Consider the following 26181-nt stretch of genomic DNA (forward strand, 5'->3'; position numbering starts at 1 on the left):
CACCATCTGGAGGGTCGGTACCTATAGCCGCACAGGCGGCACAACATAGTGGGACCCTCACGGGTCATACTCATCCTTTATTCTATACCCTCTAATCCGGGGGGGTGTAGTTTTGACTGTGTCCAAGTTTCTGGATCTTTTGTGTTTTAAGTGCTGTTGTACAGCTACTTTGATTTTTGTATGTCAAGCCTTTATTGTATACCTTGTGAAACCATTAATAAAACTTTATTGAACTAAATATTGTTACCTTCCAATGCTTCCATTGATACAGAAATAACCAGCTGCTTCTCTGCACAGAATGTGGCAGATAATAGCATCTTGTTTTCTGTTTCGAAATTACATTTCTTCGCAGCATAAAATGATTATGAATTTGAAAATAAAGTAATAAAAAAACCAAGGAGGTGATAGTGAACCTGTTGCTTAGGTTCCCTTTGCTTAGTGCATGATACAAGGAAAGCTATCAGCAGGATGGTTGCTATTAAATGGTTTATATTGAATAAATGAACACAAACACCACTAGGAAGAAATTCATGTTTGCTAACCATGACAAACCAGAGTCGAGCTTACACAGAGTGCCTGCTCCGATTGCTGCAATAGGCACACACAGAGGGTTTACCATATTTTTCGCTCCATTAGACGCAGCTGACCATAAGACGCACCTAGGTCGCTGCCCGTGTTGCCTGTGTCTAACTAGAGCTAGAACTCTTGTGACAGCTGAGAGGAAGGGCTGCGAGTGCAGCTCTCCCCTCACTGTCTACTCCATCCGGAGAGGATTTGCAGCTGTCCGGCGGCGTGAAAGGTAGCCAGCGGGGAAGAGCGGGCGATAACCTTCTGACGGGGACTTACCTGCCGCTCCCGGGCAAATTCGGCTCTGCATGTACGTATACCCCCACACGCTCACACTGCTCAGAGAGGCGGCTCTGATCACACCTGACAGAACTCCCTCTCTCTCCTCCTGGCCACTCTGAAGCTGCAGCGGCCCGGGCGGAGAGAGAGGGAGCGCTGGACAGGTGTGATGGCCGCCGCCATCTTAAAGGGGCCCCCTCCCAGTCGCATCTTTCCGCCCCCCGGCGCCGTCAAGCAGCTGCTTGACCTGCCCATAGGGTAGCGCCGGGTCTGGGCGCAGGAGATTGTCAAGACCTGGGTGGAATATTCGCTCCATAAGACGCACAGACATTTTTGCCTGCCGTTGGGGGGAAAAAAGTGCGTCTTACGGAGCGAAAAATACGGTAACTTGTTTAGTGCATAACAAAGTTCTAACACATACTGGTAAGGATGGGGATGGGGCATGTTTATGGTAGACACCCAAAACTAAAGCTATGCCACACTCCAGCCTTAAATCTTTCATGACACACTTATGGAGGTCTGCAGTGCCACCAAGTGATGGGCAGACAGAAATAGAATAACACAAAGAAGAATGTGAGCTCCAAAAGCCACATGGTCAGCTAAGATTTAGTGGCCAAACATCATTTTCCAGACCAGGGCTGACCCTACACTATTTGCTGCCTGGGGGGGGAATCGTTACGTTCAGTGAATGGACATTCCGGGGTGACGTCAGTGAGCTGGGCAGGAAGCCGGACAGAGCATCACAGGTTAGTTTAGCAACCTGGGAATGATGTGCTCCCCACCACATGCTGCCCCCCAAATGAGATGTTGCTTGAGGCAACCGCCTTTGGCTGCTACATTGTAGGGACAGCCCTGTTCCAAACAATACTACCTGGTGATAAGGACACTTTAATTCCAGATGGAGACTCACCAGAGCTTTTGTTCTTATTGTAGATATTCCTCACTCTGTAAAGCAAGCTTGAAACTTTCTTCTTTAGCTCTCATTTCTGGTAAACGAGTAATACTCCATTTTACACTCTTGTAGAAGTTTGTGTCAGTTTGGAGTCAGTGGAAGATACATCTAGCTAGCCATACACATGTAGATTTCTCTCATGCTGAACTTCAGCTCTCAAAGGTGCCCATACACTGCACGATTATCGCGGGCAATCCCGCGATCGTACCATAATCGCAAAGTGTATGGAAGGCTTGCAACCGTTTCTACTGTACGGTCGCACGACTTTTGTATTTTGAGCATGTTCAAAAACCAGCCGAGAATCGTACGAGAGATAACTGCCGCACGGGCCGGTGTGCGCAAGCGCACACTGCCCGTTCAGCATTGCGGTCATCGGAAGCCCGCCCCTCAGCGGGGCGGGCTTGTGACTAGCGCAAGTACGATCTGCCTGTCCAAGATGGGCAGATCGTACGCTTTTTAAAATTACTTTACAAAAGTCTTGCGAGGGTTGTAAAGTGTATGGCCACCTTTAATAAACCGACCAAAATTTGCACAGTGTGTGGCCCTGTTGGCAACCTTTGATCAGGAGCCGGATGGAAAATCTTCAGGTGAACAGTGAATGCAGCCAGTGAATTACCTGCTGTCACTGTTCCGGTATTCTGGAAGCGCCAGACCTGCTACTATCAGAATACACCGGTCACAATGGGAGATTTGTCCATCCATATGTTTCTTTCATTTGGATTGAGGAATCTATTATATTTTTCTTGTTTGACAAAAAATAAAAAACAGTGTATGGCCAGCTTTAGGATCTTACATTTTTACTATCCAAATATGCCTGCAACAATTTATTCTCACTCCGACTTAATTTGGATTGGTGCACCCGAAAAAGACTTTGTTGCATCACTTAGAAAAGCTGTAGTACTCTTGGCATGCTTCAATATAGCAGCATTTACAGCGTATAGTAATGCGGGCAAGCAAAAGGTAGGAAGCCCAGTGTAAGCTCCAAGCTGCAAGGACTTAAGGACTCTTTCCCCGTTCCCATTTGGCAGTGCTGGATACCTGAGGGTCCAATTGCAAAGCACCGCCGCTGTCATGTGGATGGAAGGTAGTAGGTCATATGCACTCCCGTACCTTGAAGTCCTCCCAAGACCTCCTGCTCTCTAACTCCCTCGTCAACTCCTCCCAGGCTCGCCTCCAGGACTTCTCTAGATTCTCTCCCATTCTTTGGAACTCCTTACCCCAACCTGTCCGTCTATCTCCCACTCTGACTGCCTTTGGGCGATCACTAAAGACTCATCTCTTCAGGGAAGCCTATCACACTTCAAACTAACCACTGAACTATTTCTTTCTCAAACAATTCATCCCCACACAGCTACCTTCTCATGTATCACTTGCCCCTCCCTCTTAGATTGAAAGCCCTCCTTACCATTGTGTCTTGAATTGTATTGTAATTATAATGTCTTCCCTATGTTGTAAAGTGCTGCACAAATTGTTGGCACTATAAAAATCCTGTATAATAATAATAATACTCAGTATACTCTTTACTCCAAGGAGCTGCTTTGAGTTGCATTAGAACAAAGGGAAGAACATTGCACGGTGGTGTCACTATATAAGTGAACCTGTTGCTTTCTCTCACATGGACTACTTAGAGGTGTACCTAAAGGCGAATACTGCTTTTGGTGTTACCTGGAAGCCTCCAATGTATAATCTTTATAATCAACACTATTAAATCACAAGTGAAACGAGGATAGGACAACAATGCCTAAACATACATTTATTTATCCCGTGGGAAAATAGGCAGACATCTCATTATATAGAAGACTTGCTCTTTCAGTACTGGACAGTTATGATTTAAAACCATTCCAGAAAACATTGACCTTTGTAGGAAGACCTTTACAACATTGATGACCTCCACACATCACAGTTCTGTGGAGATTGGGAACAGTTACTGGAGTGGAGCACTGGTAATCTGTACAGAATGAAGATTTAAAAAAGAAAAAAAAAACTAGCCGAGTTACTAGCTTTTTTTTCTTTTGTTCGTTTAAATAATAATAAAAAAAGGTATTCATGTTAACGGTGAGAGTTCAGAGACAAGAGTATAAATAGTTTGTATGAATAGAATAGTTGACCGGAGGAAAAGGCAAACTCATTTATAGCAGCATTGTCATTGGTTTTTCCAGGAACTTTTTGAACTCGGCCAACCACTGAGCACCGACTGCCCCATCTACCACTCGGTGATCGCAGCTCAGGGTGACAGACATCATGTTGGCAACATCAAAACTGCAGGAAAGCAAAAAACAATTCATGAGGACCAGAGGGCAAGCCTTACACACACACACACACACACACACACACACACACAAGAAATACAAAAGAAAACATTGAATGTATACATCAGAGTGCCTAGAAAAGCTTTCATTTTGCAGCCATGTGAAAATAAACATGGCCAACTATTTCTGAGCAGATTTCAAACTTCAGGCTCATTTACTTTCCTTGATTTCTTCAAAGGAAGAACATTTGACAAAAGGTGGATTCTTTTCAGCATCCACCATCTCTCTGTACATGTCTGGGCCATTCATAAAAACTGGATAATAATAATAATAATAATGAGAATAATGAGAACTTAAAGTCAAACCCTAAGCCTTGGTTCACACCTAGGCGTATTGCATATGCGCGTCTGTCGCGCGGTTTATTACCGCGATTCGCGGTAAAAAAAAACGCGCGACAAACGGGCGTTTCCGATGGCTACTTGGCTGTATCCCAGTGGAAACGCGCAACAAAAATGGCCCAAAGTAGTACATGTGCCTTTTCAGGTGTGGGCCGTTTTGTAGCGCGTTAGGGACGGGCTAAAATACGCCAAGGTGTGAACCAGACCCATTGAATACAATGGGATTTAGATGTTTAAGCGTTTTGTAGAGCGTTCGTCGAGCGTAGAAAGCGCTACAAAACGTTCAGGTGTGAACGTGGGCTAAGAGTCACTGAAACAATTGAAATGTCAGTTTCCTTCAATAGAAGAGCTCACCTCTTCTACCATCGCTCCCTTGCAGCACAGCAACCTCCAGCAGATTCTTCAGCTTTTGACACTTTCAGGAGTGTCAGATCAATGAGTCTCCCATAATCTGTCCCCTACAGGACACAGCAGTGAAGTAGGGGTCAGAGGATGGAACCACAGTGTGCAGTGGGGGGGGCACAGACATTTGGCACTTTCTATAAATGTTAAATGCTGAAGGATCTGATGGAGGCCGCAGTATTGGAACCAAGCTATTGTAGAAGAACAGGTGAGAATAACAGCGATTCTGTCACATGGAACTGACATCGCAGTTTTTTAAGTGACTGACAGGGTCACTTTAGGTAGAACTGTTGACCATAGCAACCAATTAGAATTTGTTTTGAACAGGAACTGTAAAATCTGACCGTTACCTAGAGGTAACTTCTCCACATCTAGACAATAACTTACCGGAGAATAAAAAAGGAAATGGCCATGAACCAAACAATTGAAATAAATAAAGATGGCAATAGTCAGAGTGAGGCTCATAGAAGGAAGGACATCACCCAGCCATCAAAACACAATGCTTGTACACAAAGGCTGACAATCCCTTTTAACTCCTCTGGTGTCAGATTAAAAAACAGAATTAAGCCGCAATACGGGGAAAAAGTCATTTCTGTTCTTACCCTTTCTCGTTATCTGCTGGAACGAGTCTGTTCTCTGATCCTCCCACAGCAAGAATACAGGCCTGTGGTGGGTTAATTATGGCAGAGAAGTTTTTGATTCCATACATTCCCAGGTTAGATACAGTAAATGTTCCACCCTGCAATATACAAAATGGTAAATCAGGAAACAAACTGCATTAGTAGGCGATTGGAAACTCTACCATACACAATGTGGTTCTTGTAACATTTAACATTATTTATGTAAATCTAGTCACTTTAAGTACATAAGCTGTAAATGACAAGACTGATGAGTACAAATTAATAACATTTGGATATTCTTTACAGTAAGCTTTACCCTATATTAAAAAAAGTGTAAAGCCCTGGGTAAACTGACTTGTTTTTTTTATTTGGTAACAGTCTCTTGCAATCCACTGTACAGCAGAGCTCAGACAGGACAGGCAGCACAAAGAGACAATCAGTTGTTCTGCAGTGCTCATGTGCTAACAAGGGACACACTGATAGGAGGAGATTGAGCAACAGAGATGACCTCATTATTCTGCTGCCTCTCCTTGGCTGGGGGAGAGACGAGACCTGTGAGCTTTACTTAACTGCAATAGAGAAAAATCAGGTCTCCTGCCCTCTTAGACAGGGCTGTGCTATGTGGCAGGGCTGAGTAAATCTCAGGACTGGATAGACAGAAATACAAAAACACAAAACAGCCTGATATATGTATTTCATATGTGTAGTTTGCTTTTTGCTTGGATTTCATCTATAAAATCTCCAAGATTTCCTAAAGTAGCAATTATACTCACTCTGTACATCATCTGTCATCTAATGTGTATTTTAACAATGGCTTTATATATTATATTAGACTACTGCTGCTATATATATATATATATCAACATATTTCTAGATTTTCCATCCCTAACTCAGGTTACCTGGTGTTTTATCTGGAATGAAACTTTTTATAACCACAAAACCAGTGCGTGTTCTTGAAGAAAAAAAAATCAACCGTATTACATGCAGCTAAACATCAGTGAACATACCTGGAATTCATGTGGCTTTAGCTTGCCTTCTCTCGCACGAGCAGCCAAAGATGTCACATCTTTGCTGATGGCTGTCAGACCCTTTATGTGAGCATTGAAGACTATGGGTGTTATCAGTCCAGCAGGGGTGCTTACTGCCACATTCACATCTACAACATGATTCCTGGAAAGACACAAGCATTACAGATTCAAAAATCTACCACAAAACCCGACTACACATACAGTATACTCCTCGATTTACAGAATGCAAGCTGCCCAACTGCCCATGCACAGCTCAGTGCCACCCAGTCAGTAATCTCCGTTCAGCTCTACCCGTGTATGCACAGTGAGGCCAAAGTGCAAAAAGGACTGGTGGGAATGAGAAACAGATAACATCTGGGTAATAGTTTTTACCAAAAGACTGACAAAATATTCCTCATTAGGTAAATGACATTGAGATAACCTAAGGATAAACTGTAATGGGTAATGATGAGCACATTGGTTAATGTAAGTCATTGTCAACACTGCTAATGGAACATGAAAGGACCATCACCAATTACATCCCAGAGTTTGTAAAGTGGATTCTCACTTAGCTTAGTGAATGAGGTGAAGCTGTGCTGACTTTAAACACCCAGGGACAGATGAACGGCCCTGGATTCAAACAGTCTGCAAACATGGCCACTTATCTGTCCTTAACTACATGTAATTGTGCCTTATAAGGGTGTCCAAAATATAGTGATTATATTTTAGTTATAAAATTCTTCCATGAGCGATTTCATGCCAACAGCCGCAGATCATGTCAGCCTGTGATTGATTTGTAAAGGCTTCCAGCCCCAGAAATACACCGATCTGGGTGCTGTACGGCCATGAACAGCTGTGTGACTGAGCCCTAAATGTGCTGCCTACAACATACTATAAAAGCTGCCATATATTTACTGTCGAATAACTGTGTCCATCCAGGAGGAGTTTGCTTCGGGTACTTTCAGACACGCCAAGGCAGAACCCTTAATGATGAAATCATTGACAGAGAGCTTGATGTTTTCTGACTTTGTAACCTAGAAAGCGGAGACATACAGACATATTAAATCATCTAACATAAAGCCAAGCTAACATTATATTTGTAGAGGCTAAAATAAACCACCAATACCATGTAGAAACTTTGTTTTAAATGCTTTTTTTAGTACATGCAAGTTTTTTGGGGTAGGACATATTAAAATATAAGAAATAGAAAAATACCTGAACATCCCCAGTGTACACCCAACACCTAAAAGGCATTTAAACAAGAATATTTACCTAATGAAAAGTAGATCTGTTAGGTTAGGTGCATGCTCATGAAATGTTGTCCTTATCTTTGCTTTCTTACTTAAGCCATACACACTAAAATTTTTGTTAGATAATCGAATGAATGTTTCACAAACAATCGTTTTCAAACAGATAATGGGGATAATCGCTATTGCCATTCATTTTAAACCACAGTGAACCCAAAAACAGAAGGACGGAAACAAAAAACAGTGAATGTGGTCTTCAGTTGGGAAAAAATGATCATGAACCTTTGCTCATTTTCTTTTCTTCTATTCTTTATTGTAAGAACATTTTTCATGAACTTTTGTTCATTTAAAAGAATTTGTATGGTATAGGAATGTATGAAAGAATAGTGCATAATATTTATTTAGCTATATATATTTAAGGATATTCTAGTATCTTGCAATATATCCAGTATATCCACTATAACCCATGGGCCCATGTACTTTTGTACTATGAATGTATTGAATGTACAGTATTATACACAGTACATTTGCTTATAAATATGCAATGTACTTATACATTTAAACCAACCTTGGTTTCCATTATTATTTTGTTGATTTAATTTAAAAAAGTATAAAACTAGGGATGCACAGATACTTTTCGAGTACCAGTGCCGATACTTGGCATTTTCATGAGAACTACCAGGGTTACAGCGGTTGCAGCTGGGACCTGGCTCTGGCGCTCCACCAATGTCCTGAAATCATTAGTCAATATTGTTTTAAAAAAACTGTCACATGATAATAAACAAAAATGTATCAGTACTTGTAAGTACTCGGCAAGTACCAGTACTCGCAAAACTGGTATCTGTGCATCCCTTCATTTATATTTATAAAAACAAAATCATACATTAAAACAGAGATGTACAAATCCCAGGAGCTCCGTATGCTCCTTACAAATGACAGCTGCCTCCTAACTTCTGAATTTTTCTCTAGTCTAGTCTTGGAGCTCAAAAGTATCGGTACATGTACTCGTACCGAGTACTGTACTTGGTATCTGTGCAACCCTGTATAAAACTATTATTTTATAATAAACAAACATTTTTAGAGCTACACAGATATTTTAAACAAAATTTGTGGAGTTAATGATGGCATATGCTCTGATGAACGAGTCTTCAGAAATATGAACATTAAATTGATAATCTAACCAAGTATGGCTACCTTTAGTTACTGACTGATGCAGTCAGTATATAACCAACTCTAGGTTAACTCAATAAACTGTAAAGGAAGTACAAGGAGAAGCTTGTATGTTCTAGAATAAGTAGAGCAATGGCAGTGCCCATGTTTCTATTCAGACAGGTTCCTGTACAGCTAGCCACATAATCACATTACACTTAAATAAAACTATAGAATTTTTTGGTGAAAAATATCAATGTGCCTTAATGTGGCTAACAACCCAGCTACATGTGTATAATGGTGTATTTTTGCTTCTGTATGTAGCCGCTCATCTGTAGCATGTCATAGCTGCATAAATCAGACCCTGGTAAAAAGACCAGCTCCAGCAAAGCAATAGAAGCTATTCCTGCTCCATTGCTGTGTTGTGTGGCGGCATAATGCAGTGCAGGGTCCGAGCCTAGACAAGGCTTGTGAGTAAGTTGTGGAGTCTGCAAACAAACTGCCTTTAATTTCAATGGAATGTGTAACTAGTTATATTTGGTGATTTCAGAATTGTTATTTCCTAGAATGGAGTTCTGAAAGCCATTTATAAATGTTTGGATTGTTTTTGTAATCTTCTTACCTCATTCAGCTCCTTCCGCAAATTTAGAATTTCTCCCATGCTTATATCGATGGAGAGATAGTAGTGAGGTATAGTCTGTTTGGACTGCATGAGACGCTGTGCTATCACCTAGAAATAACAGGATTACGGAAAGTTAGTCTAATGATATATTCTGTAAAACACTTTAATGCCCAGTTAATAAATGTTCTTTAAATGTCAAGTATACAGTGGAAATACATATACTGAATGTATAGAACCTGACAAAGAAATAGCCATTTTGCCTGGAGTTCAGCTTTAAGAGTTTTTAATTAACTGAAAACAGAATTTCTATAGTTTACATTTGCGGCATCTTCATAGTTATTCATTTGGGAAGTCAAGTACAATCCCTGAGATGCCAAAGTGCAAACTCAGAAAAATGGTCAGTGAGGGGTCAATGTACAGATTCTGGAATCAGGTCAGGGAGGCATTAAATGCACATACACTGCTTGTCTGCATACTGGCGATTGAATGTGGTGTACTGGAGGGTGCATCTAGTTTATGTGTGTGCCTCATTAGGGTTTTGAAAAATATACAATATATTATAGCATGCTTAGACTTTGGCCTACTAAAGGTGTGCCCAAGCCTGGGTACTGAAGAAACATGTCCTTGTTCCTTCCTTCGCTGTCAAAAGTGCCAAAGCCTTGTCCCATTAAACCCCTGATGAGTATGCTAGGACTGGCATAGGGATCTTGTGAGGGAGGGCAATAGAAAATGGTTAGGTACCCCAATCCTGACACCTGATTTGCCTCTAACATGGGAAGGATGCACAATATGTGCCTTTGTGGCAAACAGCAAGTTGCAGAGTCCATTCTGTTAAACAGGAAAGTGAAAGATGTGGCTCACAATGGTGAGTGTCTGGCTTGCTCAGCTAGAGGACCTTGATTGTCTGTGGAGTTTGGGGGGACAAGGAGAGGTTCTGGAAACAGCCAACAATAGTGAGGGGGCTTGGCTGTGGAACATGGGGGTGAAGGGCTGACAAACCATGAGTTCTGCATGCTTGGTAATAAATATCCAATCACTACTGACAGTTACTTATAATCATTACCCATTTACACAACTTGATGACAATAGTTTTATTTTTATAAACAATTATACTTTAACTAATTTACTGGGTCCCTTTCTGGGAGAATGATTTCTATAATTTATCATCATCCCAGGGCCACGAAGAAAATTAATAAATAAGATTAAAAATGATAAACTACGCTATAAGATGTAGAAATGTGTCCCATTTTATTACCCTGACTGTATTGCATAGGGACTATACAACCTCATTAAAGGAGAACTATGGGGTCAGGGCTTTTCCACATAGTTCTCCTCAGGGTAACGGGAGGACACAAACCAGTGTCCTCCCGACACCCAAAGCTCAGTATACCGCGAGCTACAGCAGCCGGAACAGATCCCGACAATTCTGTCTGGATCCACCCAGCTGAGTGACAGCTGGCTTTGCCTATCTAGAGGCAGAGTCAGCTGTACCCGCCCCCTCCCCCGTTCGTTCCGCCAGTCAGCGCTGGAGGATCGGACAGGTGAGGGGGGGGGAATCCCTGCAGGAAGCCGTGACTGACAGTCATGGCTCTCTGCATGGATAGACCGAGAAGTGAGCGAGCACCGGTATGTGTTCGCTCACATCCCGATCTACTGAGCCGACCTGTGACAGTTTGATTGTCACAGGTCAGCTCAGATTATGAGGCTGAGTGAAAATCACTCGCCTCATAATTCTCCTTTAAGCTTGTCTAATTTCATACTAGACTGCTACCTGCCCAAATTTAAGGAGGTAACAGATAGTCTTTCCTTTACTGTGCTCATAGCTTCCTGTGAGAGGCTACCTGGATCAAGCAATAGGCATACTTTACGACACTATAGAAACAACCTGATCCTAAAGCCGTGCATACCCTGCCCAATGTGAATCCTAATATTGAATAATACGACAGTGTTCCTGGAGAAAGCTTGGTAAGGTTTTACCTACATGCTGGACTGCAAACACTACAGCTACTGAATGAAGTGGTATAGCATCTTGTGTCTGCCATAAGGCGCTCTATTAACAGGGAGCCTGTCCTGCTGAGTACAATTACTGTATTTGCTGGCGTATAAGACTACTTTTTATGCCTAAAAACATCCCCCGAAAATTGGGGGTCGTCTTATACGCAGGGTATACAATGTATACCTTTAGTTAGTTTAGGCCAAGACAAACATCCCTAATCTGTCAGCCCGCTGGATGTGTGGCAATACTGTATGTACAGTAGCTTCGGGTACATACAGTAGCTGAGCCAATCACGGTGAGCGATGTACACAACCTCTGCCAATCCAAGCAAGCTTTGTATTCATTAATAGAATACATTGCCATGATTGGCTCAGCACGGTATACTGTATGTAGCTGAAGCTACCGCACATCCATCCATGATATTTTTAAATGGTGTTGCCTCGGAAGTGGGGTAGTCTTATATGACGAGTATAGCCGAAAACCTATGTTTTAAGTGGAAAATTAGGGGGTCGTCTTATACACCCAGTCGCCTTATACGCCGGCAAATACGGTAGATCTAAAAATGAAGGGCTAAATACTAACTGACTTGTACATAATACCATGAAACTGTAATAATGCAAAATGCAGCATAATATACAATGTTCTGCTTTATCTTTGTAAGAAATAACTACATATGCTATACACCACTTAGATATAGGCATGACGATGTATTACACTGAATTACACATTTAAAGTGGAACTTAACTAAAAAAATGAAGATCTGCTATGCTATAGGAAACATTTAGAAATATTAATTGTGCCTAAGCAGTACCCTGAAAATGTACCTTTTTCTGAAATTCCTCCTGAAAAGTAGCAGCGCACTTCCTGGTATGCGAGGGTGCCTAGGCACTCTTACAGCCTCTTAGCTGTATATCTGCAGCGTGACATCAAAGGCACTGATGCCTCTGACTGGTAGTCTGAGGAGATTTAGGGTGAGAATTAATGACATCACTAAGTGCTGCTCACTGTTCTTGCTGAAGGCTCCGACATAAGGAAGCAAAGCCCTGCCACTACCAAGATGACCAACTGCACACAGAAACACAGTGCAGAACAAAGCATGGTAGGTCAGTAATGGAGAAAGATCAGCTGCAGGGAGACTGCAGGCAATGATAGTGAGAAGTCATTTTTCCTCTGCCTGCTTTTTTTCGGGCACAGCTTACAGAGTGGAATTCCTCTTTAAAAAAACATTTCCTGAATTGAAAATAAAATTCTATGTGGTTATTCAAAAACAATGGGCTTTTGTACTGATCAATGCACCCTTCTTAGAGTACCACAGCTGCAATGCAGAAGATATGGAGGTGTGGATGAATCCTTACCTTCCTAATATTGCTAACGGGAATATCTGTAAAGGTTCCAGTAGGAACAGCTGCCACGGCTGGAAAGGGCTGTATGGCTGCAGGGGCTGGAGCAGCGGCTGCTGGAGCCTAGAAGTCCATATAAAACAAATACATGAGAATAATTAGAAAAACGAGGTTTACAACAAAGTGTTTACATACAGAAGGCACTCCATTTCAATTTTAAAAAGCATGTACGTTTTCAAGGTCAATTGACAACCTTGAGTTTATTACTTGGTATGGAATGCAATAAATAAATAGATACTTCACAGGACACCTATACAGTCACTGCGCTCAAATGCTTTGTGGTGTCTTCTGGCTTATTCCAGACACTTCAGTAAGGAAGAGCGGATCCTGCCAAAAAACAATCTCCCAGTATGACTGTCGCCAGACAGAGCAAGTAGATATTATTATACAGGATTCATATAGCGCCAACAGTTTGCGCAGCGCTTAGTAGATTTAGTCCATCTGTCCTAACACGTTTGCCATAATTGGTGGGTGACACATAGCTGAGCATAAGGCCTCATTCACACACAACGCAAGCAAAATTGTATATTGCGTATATATACACGCGTCTGTGCACATATATACGAGCGCCTATATGCATGCACTATATGCAATCCCAGAATGCATCACTCGTAATGGAATTTTAATGTGCTGTACGCGCGTAAATACGCAGAGATACGCGGCCCGGACGCATCTCTGTTCCATTCTGTTTTTGCGTATATATATATATATATGGTTAGCAAACGCGTATATGCACGGCAGTGTGAATGAGGCCTAAAGCAGAATGTGGATTCTTCAGATTAAAGTACAAAAAAAAAAAAATATGGCCGCACACTACTACTTCACTGGAAGCTTTTATTGTAAAACGTACAGCTCCATATCATCCCATTATATACAATAAAGGCTTTCCAGTGAAGTAGTGGTGTGAGGCTTGATTTCTTTTGTACTTTAATCCAAAGAGATTGGGACGAGGACAGGTTCAGCCAGTGGGCACCCGAGATCTTCCCCCCAAGAGATGAGAAGTCTTGTGTGAATAGAATGTGAATACCGTTACGCACAACTAAATCTCTGCAGCATGCAATCTCTTATTACCTAAAGAATCAAAGAGGAGTACTCTGTGTAATTTTGAACACGAACACCTCAATCCTTTCAATGACAGCAAAGAACCACAAAAAGTACAACACTGCAAGAGCCTATGCTGTTACTTTATAGAATATATATAGCTAGTGTCTGAATACACATTTTTCTTCTACTGTCTGCATTCCATCTGATGCTGCATTCTGTCACTAGTTTATGGATAGATCATTTTGATTGAAGGAAATCTGTCAATACAAAATGCTTACAAGGAGACTCAGCAGAAGTGGTCACATTTATTGAGCTGCACAGTTAGACAGTACCAGTGACATTATACACAGTGGGGCTGAACAGGTTTAACCTCTTGCCGTCCGCCCGTAGTAAAAAAACGGACGGACGGCACTGCTGCATTTGCGGGCACGCACGGGCAGAAAAGACCCGACGGTTGCACACACCCGTTACAGGGTGTTTCACATACCAGTTGACATGGCATTGCCAAGCATCTAATACACTGCCCAGAATTCAAATGGCAGCTCCAACTGGATGCTTTTCACTGATATTTTACTTCAGAACAACATCCCTCTGAGGTATACCTCAACGCCCCCACTGATAGCTTCAGAGTGAACAAAGCAACAGCATAACTCCCCAACTTCAGTGTCTACATAAACTAGTCCAGAGCAGTGGGAGGGATACAGTATACTCACACTTACAGGAGCAACCTTGGGAGGTACAAAGGATTCAATATCTTTCTTTGTAATCCTGCCATCAGGCCCGGTACCTGAAACAACCCCCAGAAAAATATTGTGTAAGAATGAAAGCAAATAAATGTCAAGATAAAGAATAGCTTGTTATTATAAAGTATAAACTATCTTGACATCAAATATAGTACACAGGCCTAGAGAAAACTGGAGCCATTAAACATCATATCTTATTTATTGATCGTACAGTATGACTGCTTCACAGGCCACAGTATGTGTAAAGCCTTCTATTGTAGAGGATATAGGAAATCTGTAAGTGGTTACAAACTGACCCTGTTGTACTGGTTGATTGGATAACTACATAGTAAAATAGGTTTAATATATTGACCCATGTAAAAGGTATGTACATGGGAATATAACAGGCATGTATCATACAATCTAGGGGATAAAACTTGGTGACTCAATTATGAATAATTTAGGTGTCCTGATAGATCCTAGACCTTTTATACAATACCAACCTGCAGCTGAAATACACTAAATGTATTCATTAAATTCAGTGGAAAGTTGCTCATTTTAACATGAGCACAAAAGACACGAGGTCCCAAATGGAAGAGAGGCTTTAGTCTCTCGATTAAAATGTCAAACCAAAAGCCTTTTTTAAAGTTTTGGACAGAGCAGCAAGGGTTAGAATCCATTTTTGGGTCTTTACTGCAATCAAGAGCTCTATCAGAGAGATTTACTCTCCCTTCCTGTCCTGATAACATTTGATCAAACCAGAGGTGAGTGGAAACAGCAACACAGACAGAAATAAAAGCACTTTAGTAGAGTAGGTGAAACCTGGAACCCCTGTTATAATTTTATTTCCATTGTCCCCGTCTGTTAAAACACTGTCCCAGAAAACATTAAAACCTTTTAGGGGTTTAACCCTTTCTTGCTCTATCCAGAACTAAAAAATTAAAACTGGCTTGAAATTTAGATGCAAGAAATTGACATCTTTGTTATGGCTTTGTAGGATGGGTGGAGGCTTAAACTACTGCAAGGAAAGCCTATGGTGAGGATCTTTAAGCTACAATACTATATAGAAGAGATGTCACCAGCACACCTGGATGTGTGTCCAAACAAATGTTCTTTATTGATGTATATTGTCAACAATATAACATACGTGTGTGTGTGTGTACATATTATATATCACATTTAATAAATAATTTTTATTTTTTTTAATTAGCGTTGCCCATCTAGTCTAGAATACAAAAATTAAATGTGGTGGCACAATCTGTATCTGACCTCACCTTTCACTTGGTTTACATTTATGCCTTGTTCTGATGCCAGCTTTTTGGCCAACGGACTCACAAATACTCTTCCTTTGGGTGCTGAGCTTGGTGCAGTAGGAGCAGAAGAAACTGGTATTGATGGCGGGAAGCCTGCAGCCTGCAGATGTAACAATCCAGATATAAATGCAAAAACGTGTATGTTTAAATAAATAAAATACTCAAGATTGTTCTTTTTTTTAAATATCTCCTACAGTGTTTTACAAAAACAGATGAAAAATAGTATTTTCAGTTCAAGATTTAATTGAATGTGCCTGTCAGCAGTATGCAAAGCAGCAGCTGTAAGAGTTCATCCAGTGCAGCATTGCAGTGGACAATGATGAAATGCAGCAACCAATCAGAAATCAGCTAAACCGATCTGGAACATTATATCTGATTGCTATAACTTACTTAATGTACAACACTATCATCAACAAATCACACCCAACTTAGGAGTTTTCCACTTTTAGGGGCAGAATGATGACAGGATCGGGGGTCTACTCCCTTTAGACCTAACACTGCCCTGAGGACAATGGGAGCTGTTCAGAAGGCACTAAAATGAGCAGTAGCCCTAGGAAGATGGACACTACAAGACATCTGGAGATGTTTAAAAGCAGTCCCATGAGAAAGTAAGAGAAGGAACACCCAAACAACTCACATGGCTGCCTGAACAACTTTACAGCCAACACCAGTCCTGGCAGAGGGTGCCATGTCAATATGGAAGAACTTTGTTAACATATCAACCATGGACCAAGTTGCAGCCTTTAGCCTGACTGAACGTAATATATTGCAGATTACCAGTTTGGCGGCTGCATTTGTTTTCTTTTTTAGGCTTAGAATATTTTTAGCAAGTGTAGAAAACTACCTGTGATCCTTTCAGAAAACTCCCTGTGCACCAAACCTTTTAAAAAAGTTATCTGCTTTTTCAGCTATAGGATGATAAAGCTGCTCCACCATAGGTACAGTGTAGCGAGTGAGCCTTGTCACCCTACGATAGGAAGTGAATTATTGACAGAATCAAAGAACAAAAATCCTGAAATAAGAAAACTAATGCAGCGACCACATCGGAGGACTGATACACTGCATTATATTTCATTGTTCTTAGCTTTAGATATACTTTGATATAATGCTTAAAAAGTAAGGAGGTTGGCAGTACGCATTCTATGAGACGGTTATGAATAGTACAACATTCTTCATTTACTAAATATAGGTATAAAAAAGTTTAAAGGTTTTAAAACTTCTTTATAATAATGTACCGGAGTGGAGGGAGCAGGCTGGGGCTTAATGTCTACGGCTCCGACTATCTCTTTGTAATCTGCAAAGCTTCCAACATCTGACTCTTTCTCCACTATGATACAGAGTGGTGTTCCAAGTGGTACGTCCCGCGTGCCTTCCGGAATCAAGATTTTGGCCAAATATCCTTCTTCTTGCACCTCGAAACCTTGGTGAAAGAGACCAAAATGAATTAAAAATATGTAATATGAGAACAAATATCAATCTTTCTGAAGAGAGACCAAAACAAAACTATTATAATCCCGAAGAGGAGGTACCACATTTTACCTGAATATTCCTAGTAATCAACAAAAGGCATTTCTGAGTACCTGGTGGGCCCTAAACCTAGGTATACTCCACACACACACACTGCTTGACGACCTCGGGAACACTTCACAACATCTCAGCTTCTTTTTTCCAACAGAATGAAATAATCAGAAAGGTGACAAAAAAGGTACATCACAGTCAAACTACATCCATGCAATCACAGAGATGAGGCAAAGGCACAAAGATATGATGAAACCAGTAAACACAGCACAGTATATCCCATGTATTCTATACATGAAGTGATGAATAACAATACATTTTTTCATTAAGTAGAGAAAGTAAACTATAAACGTATAGGATCACAGTTTTATGCAGATCCCCGTGTATTGGCTTGTGGGTGCCTGCACTGCATTGTGCAATGCCCAAACTCTTACTTGATGCTAAAGATCAGAAGGGTGTCCTGATTTGGGGGTACCTTGGCCCACAGAAAATGTTTTGCCGACTACTAAAAGCTATATGCACACACCTTCAGCCACATAATCTTATAAGAGCATTGTAGTTTTGTATATAAATACTAGTGTTAGGTTCACTTAACTGGCCCATTAAAAGGAGATATATGCATAGGAATAATCACCCCCAAAAAATAATATTTTGCATATGAATAGCAAGCACCGCCACTATTACAATGTACCAAAAGCTTATTTAAATTAGCATGTTTATGCAGAACACATTTTAAGGTCAAAGGATCACTGATGCATGGTTGAACGGTGGTTAGCATGGATGACCTGAAGGTCATACCACACCAAGGCTTTGTCTTTGGAAAAAAATTGAATGCATTACAATGCTATCAAGTAGGGATGCACAGATACTGTTCGAGCTCCAAGACTAGACTAGAGAAAAATTCTAAAGTTTGGAGGCAGCTGTCATTTCTTAGCATCACACAGAGCTCCTGGGATTTGTACATCTCTGTTTTAATGTACGATTTTGTTTTTATAAATAAAGGGATGCACAGATACCAGTTTTGCGAGTACGAGTACTGGTACTTGCCGAGTACTTACAAGTACGAGTACTGATACATTTTTGTTTATTGTCATGTGACAGTTTTTCTAAAACAATACAGACTAATGATTTCAGGACAGTGGTGGAGCGCCAGAGCCAGGTCCCAGCTGCAACCACTGCAACCCCGGTAGTTCTCATTAAAATGCCAAGTATCTGCACTGGTACTCGAAAAGTATCTGTGCATCCCTACTATCAAGCATCACTGCTATCCAAATGACTAGGAAACTGAACTGCTTTTTCTCAGATAATTGTTTAACAAGATATTCTGCAGGTAAATTAAACCACGTAATATAATGTAAACCAAGTAATGTTGTAGCACTTTCTATATTTCACACAACACTTTGTAGTCTTACGTTTCATAACAGATGTGTTTTACCTATTGTGGCTTTATCTGTTTCGATCTCTGCCAGTAGATCGCCCTCGCTGAGCTTCTCTCCGACCTTCTTTTCCCATTTCTGTACTGTTCCCATTGTCATTGTTGGTGATAGTGCAGGTAACATGATCTAGAGATACGGGATATAACAGATCTTGTGTTAGTAAATATTAAGAAGAAAAAGTCCCCTGTAGTTCAGGAATCCTGGCGTCAATTCCCATCAGGCACCCTATGTGCATGGAGTTTGTGCATTCTGGATATTCTGATTTTCTCCAACAACCCAGTAACTCATGGATTCATTCACTGTAACCAAAACTGGCCATAGTGTGTACATCTGTACGGCCATGTTAGGGGAATTGAGATGGAACAAATGGCTAAATATAAACATTTCCTATTTTACCTTACATAGGGAAGGGGGGCCAATGCAAGATTACAGTAAGCCAGAGTTCAGTTTTAAGATGCATAGAGATCCTGTATTACACTGGTCTTGGAAAAAAGCAGCACTCACCAAAACACATAGACCTGGCTTGCTAATGCACAATAAAAACAACAAAAAAACTTGAAGAATCAAATGCTCATCATGTGCTTTGCTTCTATAAAATGTTTGTGTACATACTGCAGCTGATAAAATAACTGGCATTGATTATATTACATGACATAATGCATTCACAGGGTTACCTTCAAGTGTGTGGGATAGGAACTGCCTGGGGCTTGAACTGCTGCTGGTGGTGGTGGCTGGGCAGCCGCTGTTGGGGTGCTTGAAGGAGCAGCAGAAGCAGCTGTAACAGTGTCCAATGTGTAGTTTTTAAAGGCATCAATCAATTCTGGCCTATGGAATAACAAACAAAACCAATCAAAACAGCAAGTTAGAAATGTATAAGGGATCTTGAAATTATGTAATAGTTAAGGAAAACTAATATGGAGTTTTATACAGTGTCACTATAGCAAGGACTCATGTGGTTAGCAGATATAGCAGTGGGATTAGTTTCAGTATTTTCTACAATTAAGAAACCAACAAATAATTATGACTCAAGTGTTTTTTTGGGGACTTTTTTATGATAGGTCAACTTTATAGAAGGCACACCTTCCTACTTGTAATCACCTGTCTAAAGATCTCTAGAAAAAAAAAAGCTGCAAACACTTTCAATAACATTTACTTTTCAGCCAAGTTGGGATAACACCTACTTTACATTTGTTACATGTTCCCATTCACATAGCATAACCTAAAAAATATCACAAATTTCCTTTTTCCATGATGTTTCTACAAACTCCGGGCCTGAAAAATCCTGCTTAGTTCTCGCTGCCTGCGGGTCTGGGAGGAGTTTTGTTTCAAACAATGAGCCCTGTTTGTACCGTGCTGGCAGATGTCATTATTACTTTAGATTGTAAGCCCTCACGGGCACGGCCCTCCTTACCATCTTGTCTTAAATTGTAATGTTATGTCATACTTATATTGTAAAGCGCTGCACGCACTGTTGGCGCTATATAAATCCTGTATAATAATAATAATAATATTGATAATAATTACTTTTTAAACTAGATGAGCAGGACTGTCTGTCCTAACAAAGGGTTAAAGACCAGAAGACACTGGGGGGAATTTATCAAGGATGGAGCAGACAAAGTCTGGAGCAGTTGCTCATAATAGCCAATCAGCTTCTCTCTTCAGCTTGTTCAGTTAAGCTTTGCAAATGAAAGATAGAAGCTGATTGGTTGCCATGCACAGCTGCTCCAGATTTTGTCTGCTCCAGTTTTGATAAATTCCCATCATTGCATGTTAATAAAACTTTTAGAAAACTGTCCACCAGTCTGTCTTATCTGCACACTGGCACCTATTCTAACCACTAGAAGCTGGGGCGTGGCCGGGATGTGAGACTGAGCAGACGTGTCTCACTGCAGCTCCCGACATCCGTGCTACATCCTGACCCTTAGCTAGCTGACAAACCGGCCGAAATACTCACCCAGTACTGTCGGGTGATCCGGTGACTCCTGCCTTCTCCTTGATGCAGACCAGGAGACGATCGACCCGGTCCCGAGCGAGCGGTGGCACTCCAGGCCGGCCTGCTGACACGTGCGCCGGCGCCATCTTGGCTGCACGAGCTGCTTCTCTCACCTCTGCAGGCACACAGACGGCGGTGTGGGACGACATGGAGACGGATCCTGTGACTACTCCTGTAAGTGAAGCCCCCCTGTCCCCAGAGGGTTATGGTCAGAGGGTTAGTTATTGGACCTTGCATGGTCCTTTACGGTTGTTGGCATACGTTATGCCGTAATGTATACACTGTTGCGTATGAATGGGGTGCTATGTTGGTGCCCGAATGTTACTGTAATGTAATTGTTTACTATGCAAAATAAATAAAAAGATTTTTCAAAAAAATAAATAAAAATAACCACTAGAAGCTGTCTGTAGAGTCCTATGTATAATCATGATCCAAAGAACAGCTAAAAAAGGTAAGAAATCTTCTGAAAAAATATTTCTAGCTATGCTGTATAAATGGGAACACATTACAAACATAGATTTGGTTTTCACAAATTTGCCTGCAAAAGTGTAAACACCCTTTAGGGGCTCAGTAACACCAAAATGTGCATAAAATCTTGTGAAAAAACACAGTGTGTCCTTGCAGAGACTTGCGCTAATCAGATAGAGAAAAACATTGGTCTCTGCACATGGTGCGAATGAGCCCTTAAAGCAGAACTCCGGGTAAACATTTTCTTCACCTTTGCAGTGGGACTAACCCCCTCAGTGCAAGAGTTAAGTATTCGTTTGTGTCTAGGTTCAAAAATAACAAATATATACTCACCCGATCCTCCGAGCCATCTTGCTCTTAGACCAGGCCCTTTCCACCTGTCTCCTCTTCCACTGCAGCAGTGGACGACTCACTGGACCTTAGACCACTGAAATGGAGGGGGAGCAAGGTGGAAGGGACCGATCTATGAGCAGGTATATTGTTATTATTTTTAAGCTAGACACAAACGAGCACTTAACCCTCGCAGTGCAGGGGTAGCCCCACTGCAAGGGTTAAGAATATCTTTACAGAGAGTTCTGCTTTACTCCTAGAATACTTTTAAACATGGAAGGCTTTTTTTTTTCCTCTTCAACAAAGCGGAGTTTCACTTGAAGCCCACTTTAAAATCACTACAAAAGCAGATCACAACTAGAAGGAAGCATAAAACATGACTGGTCACAGATATACCTTATAATATATTGCAGGTTCCAGTCTTACAGAGTATTCCCTGTATCTCTTTTATTGGCTCCTTAAAATGAGTTATAGATTTTAGAAACATGTTGCACACATGGGATTATAGATTTGTAAGGACACTGGCATCTGTAACTTAAACAAAAACATAGCTTACACTGTATAAAACCTAAATAATAAAGCAATCAAGACATGGGGCATGTGCTCGTCACTCACTTGTCAACGGTGATGCAAATTATGGCACCAATTTGGACATCCTTTGTTCCTTCAGCCACCAAGATTTTAGCCAGATAACACTCCTCCACACACTCAAATCCAACTGTGGCTTTGTCTGTCTCAACCTGCAAAACAACCGCCATTTTTAACATCAGTGCGTCACACTGGTTGCTGTATTTAAATCTCATTCCCGCACCACCAATCCATGCACCATGGATATAAAGTGCTCATACCATCCAGCTTCTATCCTTACAACAGGGGCCCTTAGAATATTCTTTCTCCAGAAGTGAGAAGTTATGTCCCCCATACTAACAGTTGTTACCTATGATGTGTTTTGATTTGAAAAGTCACTGACACATTACTGTCCACTTGGTACACCTAAAAAAGGACATGCAGTGCCCAAGCAGGGCTACAAGGTGCTATTGAGCACTGATATTTATATGAAACATAGAAATCGATTGGTGGACAATAACCCATTGTGCCAAGAAGCAATAAAGAAAGAAAGGTTACACTAGCCTCGAGGCCAGTTATAAAAGTCTATTACATCAAGCACTGGATATCTAGGAAAAACATTCCATGTTAAAGTTAAATATGAATTCTATGTAGTATGTGGCTATGTGCACAATATTTGATTGGGACGGCTACTGTTTCATCTTTCATGGCTGTATAAATCTGAATAAGCCTCCAATGAAAATGACTGAAAGTGCACTTCACTTAAAAGGAGAACTATGGGGGTCAGTGTTTTTCCCCATAGTTCTCCTTAGGGTAACGGGAGGACACAAACTAGCGTCCTCCCGTTACGAATGAAGATTTGCTACATTATAGGTAACATCCAGAAATAATAATGTGCCTAAGCAGTACCTTGAAAATGTACCTTTTGCCTTGATTTCCTCCTAAAAATAGCAGCACGCTTCCTGACATGTGACTGTACCTAGACACTCATTCTGTAGCCAGCATATCTGCAGTGTGAGATTATCTTAGGCACTGCTGTCCCTAAATGATAATCTTACAGGATCTGGAGTGAGATATGATGTCACTCCTGTGCTGCTCACTATTCTTCTGAAGTAGGGATCTCCCCGTTTCTGCTTCCTTCATTCTGTAGATCTGTGCTTTCTCCACATCTTTGGCTGCTTCTTGATCATTAAAACAGAACTCTGGGCAAATAAAATCTTAGCCCTTGCAGTGGGGCTACCCCATCACTGCAAGGGTTAAGTGCTCATTTTGCATAAGGAGCTAACAAAGTTCTGCTCACCCGAATCACTATCCTGGCTTGCTTTTAGACCACTTCCTTCAGCCTCGCCCCCACTTCTCTCCAGTGGGCTAAGGTCCTGTGAGTCATCACGTCCAATATAGTGTATTGGACGTGAAGACGCCATAGGGCTAGACAGACAGTCCATCACTAGAGCGGCAGAGGAGACACGATGGAGAGGCCGGTCTTAGAACAAGCCAGGATCGCATTTCAGGTGAATATAACTTTGTTATTTTATCTCCTTAGGCTAAACGAGAACTTAACCCTTGCAGTGAGGGGGTAGAAGTCACCAGCAAAGAAGTCACCAGCACTCCGACTGTGATGTAACTTCATCTTTTTATTGAAGCGCATCGGTCATATCACAAAGCATATGACAGACTTGCGTCCATAAAAGACAAAGTTACATCACAGTTGGAGTGCCGGTGACGTCTTGTCCATTTGCTGGAGAGACTGAAAGTCCCATCAGTTGCCATGGCAGAAGGACTTGTAGTTCTCAAAGGAATACAAATATGGTGACATCTCCACACTTGTAGTCCATTGACAATTCCTCCCAGCCATGTTACTGAATGTTTGTACCTCGGTACAGACATGGGCAGGTGGAAGAGTCTGCGGAAGCCAGAACATTTACTGGCTCCAATGCAAAGAAACAATAAATCATAAAAAGAAAAAAGGAGCATTTATTAAGTGTGCACTTATTTAAAAAAAAAGGAATCTCCCTTTAATACTCTGTGATTGGTCTGTGTCAGTTATTCAGCGACCAGAACTTACCTATTTGTAAAATAAAAAAAATAAAATACAAAAAGCTAGAAGCCTTAATATGTTATAATGATATACAGACAGAGGTACAATGTATCAAACATTTAGAAATCAAACCTCAGCAATGAGATCCCCTTCACTGATTTTATCGCCTTCCTTCTTTTCCCACCGTGCAATGGTTCCCATCTGCATTGTAGGGGAGAGCGCAGGTAAAGGCACCTGTACAAAGAAAAGGGTTGCCAGTAAGACTCCAAAATAAAATGTTCATTATTAAGCACACAAGACTTTTCTCACATCCAATCACCCATTAAGGTAATCCTTACAAAAATCCTTACAAAACATCCTCTGTGTGAATTCTACAGAAGATCTAGTCATAGCAAATGATGGGGAATGAGTGTAAGGTGACAGCTAAGGGCGGCCTGGCAGTGTAAACCATCAGAGGCTCCAATACACTGCAAATGTAATGAATGAAAAACAAGCTCTCTGCCAAACTGTTCTGGATCTGAAAGGACCAAGGTTTGCCCAAATTACACATAGACTAGGATGACTGGTCAGGGAAAAGACACACAACATACAAAAGAAAAAAGTAATACACGGATGCCATATGGTTTGTAGCATCTGCACATTCATATACTGCCAAGGTTCAAACAGAGGTGGTTCGAAGAAGATTTATGAAGGAGACTTCTAAAATTAGATACATATGTCATGGCATGTTAGATATATGGTCATCCTGTCTCAGGGCACATCAATTCAACTTCCATTACCATTAGTGGAAGTCACCCCATTACTGCACAAAATGCTGCTAAACCTCCAGGGCCAGCAAGGGAGAGGTGCCCAGAGGACAATACCAGCAAGCAAGAGGTGACCCGAGGACAATATCAGCAAGGGAACAACTCCATAGGGTAATGCAAGTGGAAGTGTAGCAGTTGTGAAGCTGACGATAGAACCTCCTGTCTGACATAAGATGTTCACCTCAGTCCAGGGCAGCAATTGCTCTTTTAAAACATCCAATTTGTGACAGAGGATTACAGGGCTGGTAATCTTCCACAGACTCCTCAATTTCCTCCCCTCCAGAGACCCTCCGCACGTCTCCCCCTCCAGAGACCCTCCGCACGTCTCCCCCTCCAGAGACCCTGCGCACGTCTCCCCCTCCAGAGACCCTGCGCACGTCTCCCCCTCCAGAGACCCTGCGCACGTCTCCCCCTCCAGAGACCCTCCGCACGTCTCCCCCTCCAGAGACCCTCCGCACGTCTCCCCCTCCAGAGACCCTGCGCACGTCCCCCCCTCCAGAGACCCTCCGCACGTCTCCCCCTCCCGAGACCCTCCACAAATCTCCCCCTCCAGAGACTCTCCACTATGGTATTTTTCTGATGACATTCTACACTGCTGTATAATGTATTGCTGGGATTTGTAGTCCCCTATAGCTGATGGTATTATTCTGCATTGCTGTATATTGTATTGCTGAGATTTATAGTCCCTCTACAGCTTGGAGTCAGTGGCAGAACTACCAGGGTCGCAGCTGCGACCGGGCCCTGGTGCTCCACCACTGTCCCAAAATCACTAGTCTCTATTGATTTAGGAAAGAAAAAAAAAGTATTGGTGAGTACTTGAGAAAAGGTATCGGTACTCATACTCGATCTGGGAAAAATGGCATCTTCAGGTCAGCAAAGGCAGTCTATGAATTCCTCTCATGACAAGTTTCCATTCACACTTTGACATGCGCCTTGCAGAAACCATGTGAGGTGCCTACGGTGCCCCAATGCAGAAAAACACATGGTAAAACATGTAAATAAAAAAATTGGAAAGGATACTGCCCCTCTCCCCTCATGGCTCTTCCTTTGCCTGTCCA

The 26181-nt window shown here is 41.6% G+C and overlaps 1 protein-coding gene across 1 annotated transcript in view; it reads right to left on the minus strand.

Annotated features, from left to right (window-relative positions):
- Positions 1-3534: 3534 nt before the first annotated feature.
- DLAT (dihydrolipoamide S-acetyltransferase) overlaps positions 3535-26181 on the minus strand; it is a 23737-nt gene continuing 1090 nt past the window's right edge. Inside the window, exons 2-14 of the mRNA XM_018566167.1 lie at positions 24450-24551; positions 22328-22452; positions 19596-19746; positions 18921-19047; positions 17203-17387; positions 15929-16067; positions 14652-14719; positions 12844-12951; positions 9493-9600; positions 7390-7508; positions 6475-6637; positions 5450-5586; positions 3535-4057 (exon numbers count right to left, since the gene is read on the minus strand). Coding sequence (XP_018421669.1) covers positions 3928-4057; positions 5450-5586; positions 6475-6637; positions 7390-7508; positions 9493-9600; positions 12844-12951; positions 14652-14719; positions 15929-16067; positions 17203-17387; positions 18921-19047; positions 19596-19746; positions 22328-22452; positions 24450-24551 — 1662 coding nt within the window. The 3' untranslated portion in view covers positions 3535-3927. The remainder of the gene's footprint in view (positions 4058-5449; positions 5587-6474; positions 6638-7389; positions 7509-9492; positions 9601-12843; positions 12952-14651; positions 14720-15928; positions 16068-17202; positions 17388-18920; positions 19048-19595; positions 19747-22327; positions 22453-24449; positions 24552-26181) is intronic.

The sequence above is a fragment of the Nanorana parkeri genome, unplaced genomic scaffold (assembly GCF_000935625.1).
Source record: "Nanorana parkeri isolate BGI_ZX_2015 unplaced genomic scaffold, ASM93562v1 scaffold922, whole genome shotgun sequence".
Taxonomy (NCBI): Eukaryota; Metazoa; Chordata; class Amphibia; order Anura; family Dicroglossidae; genus Nanorana; species Nanorana parkeri.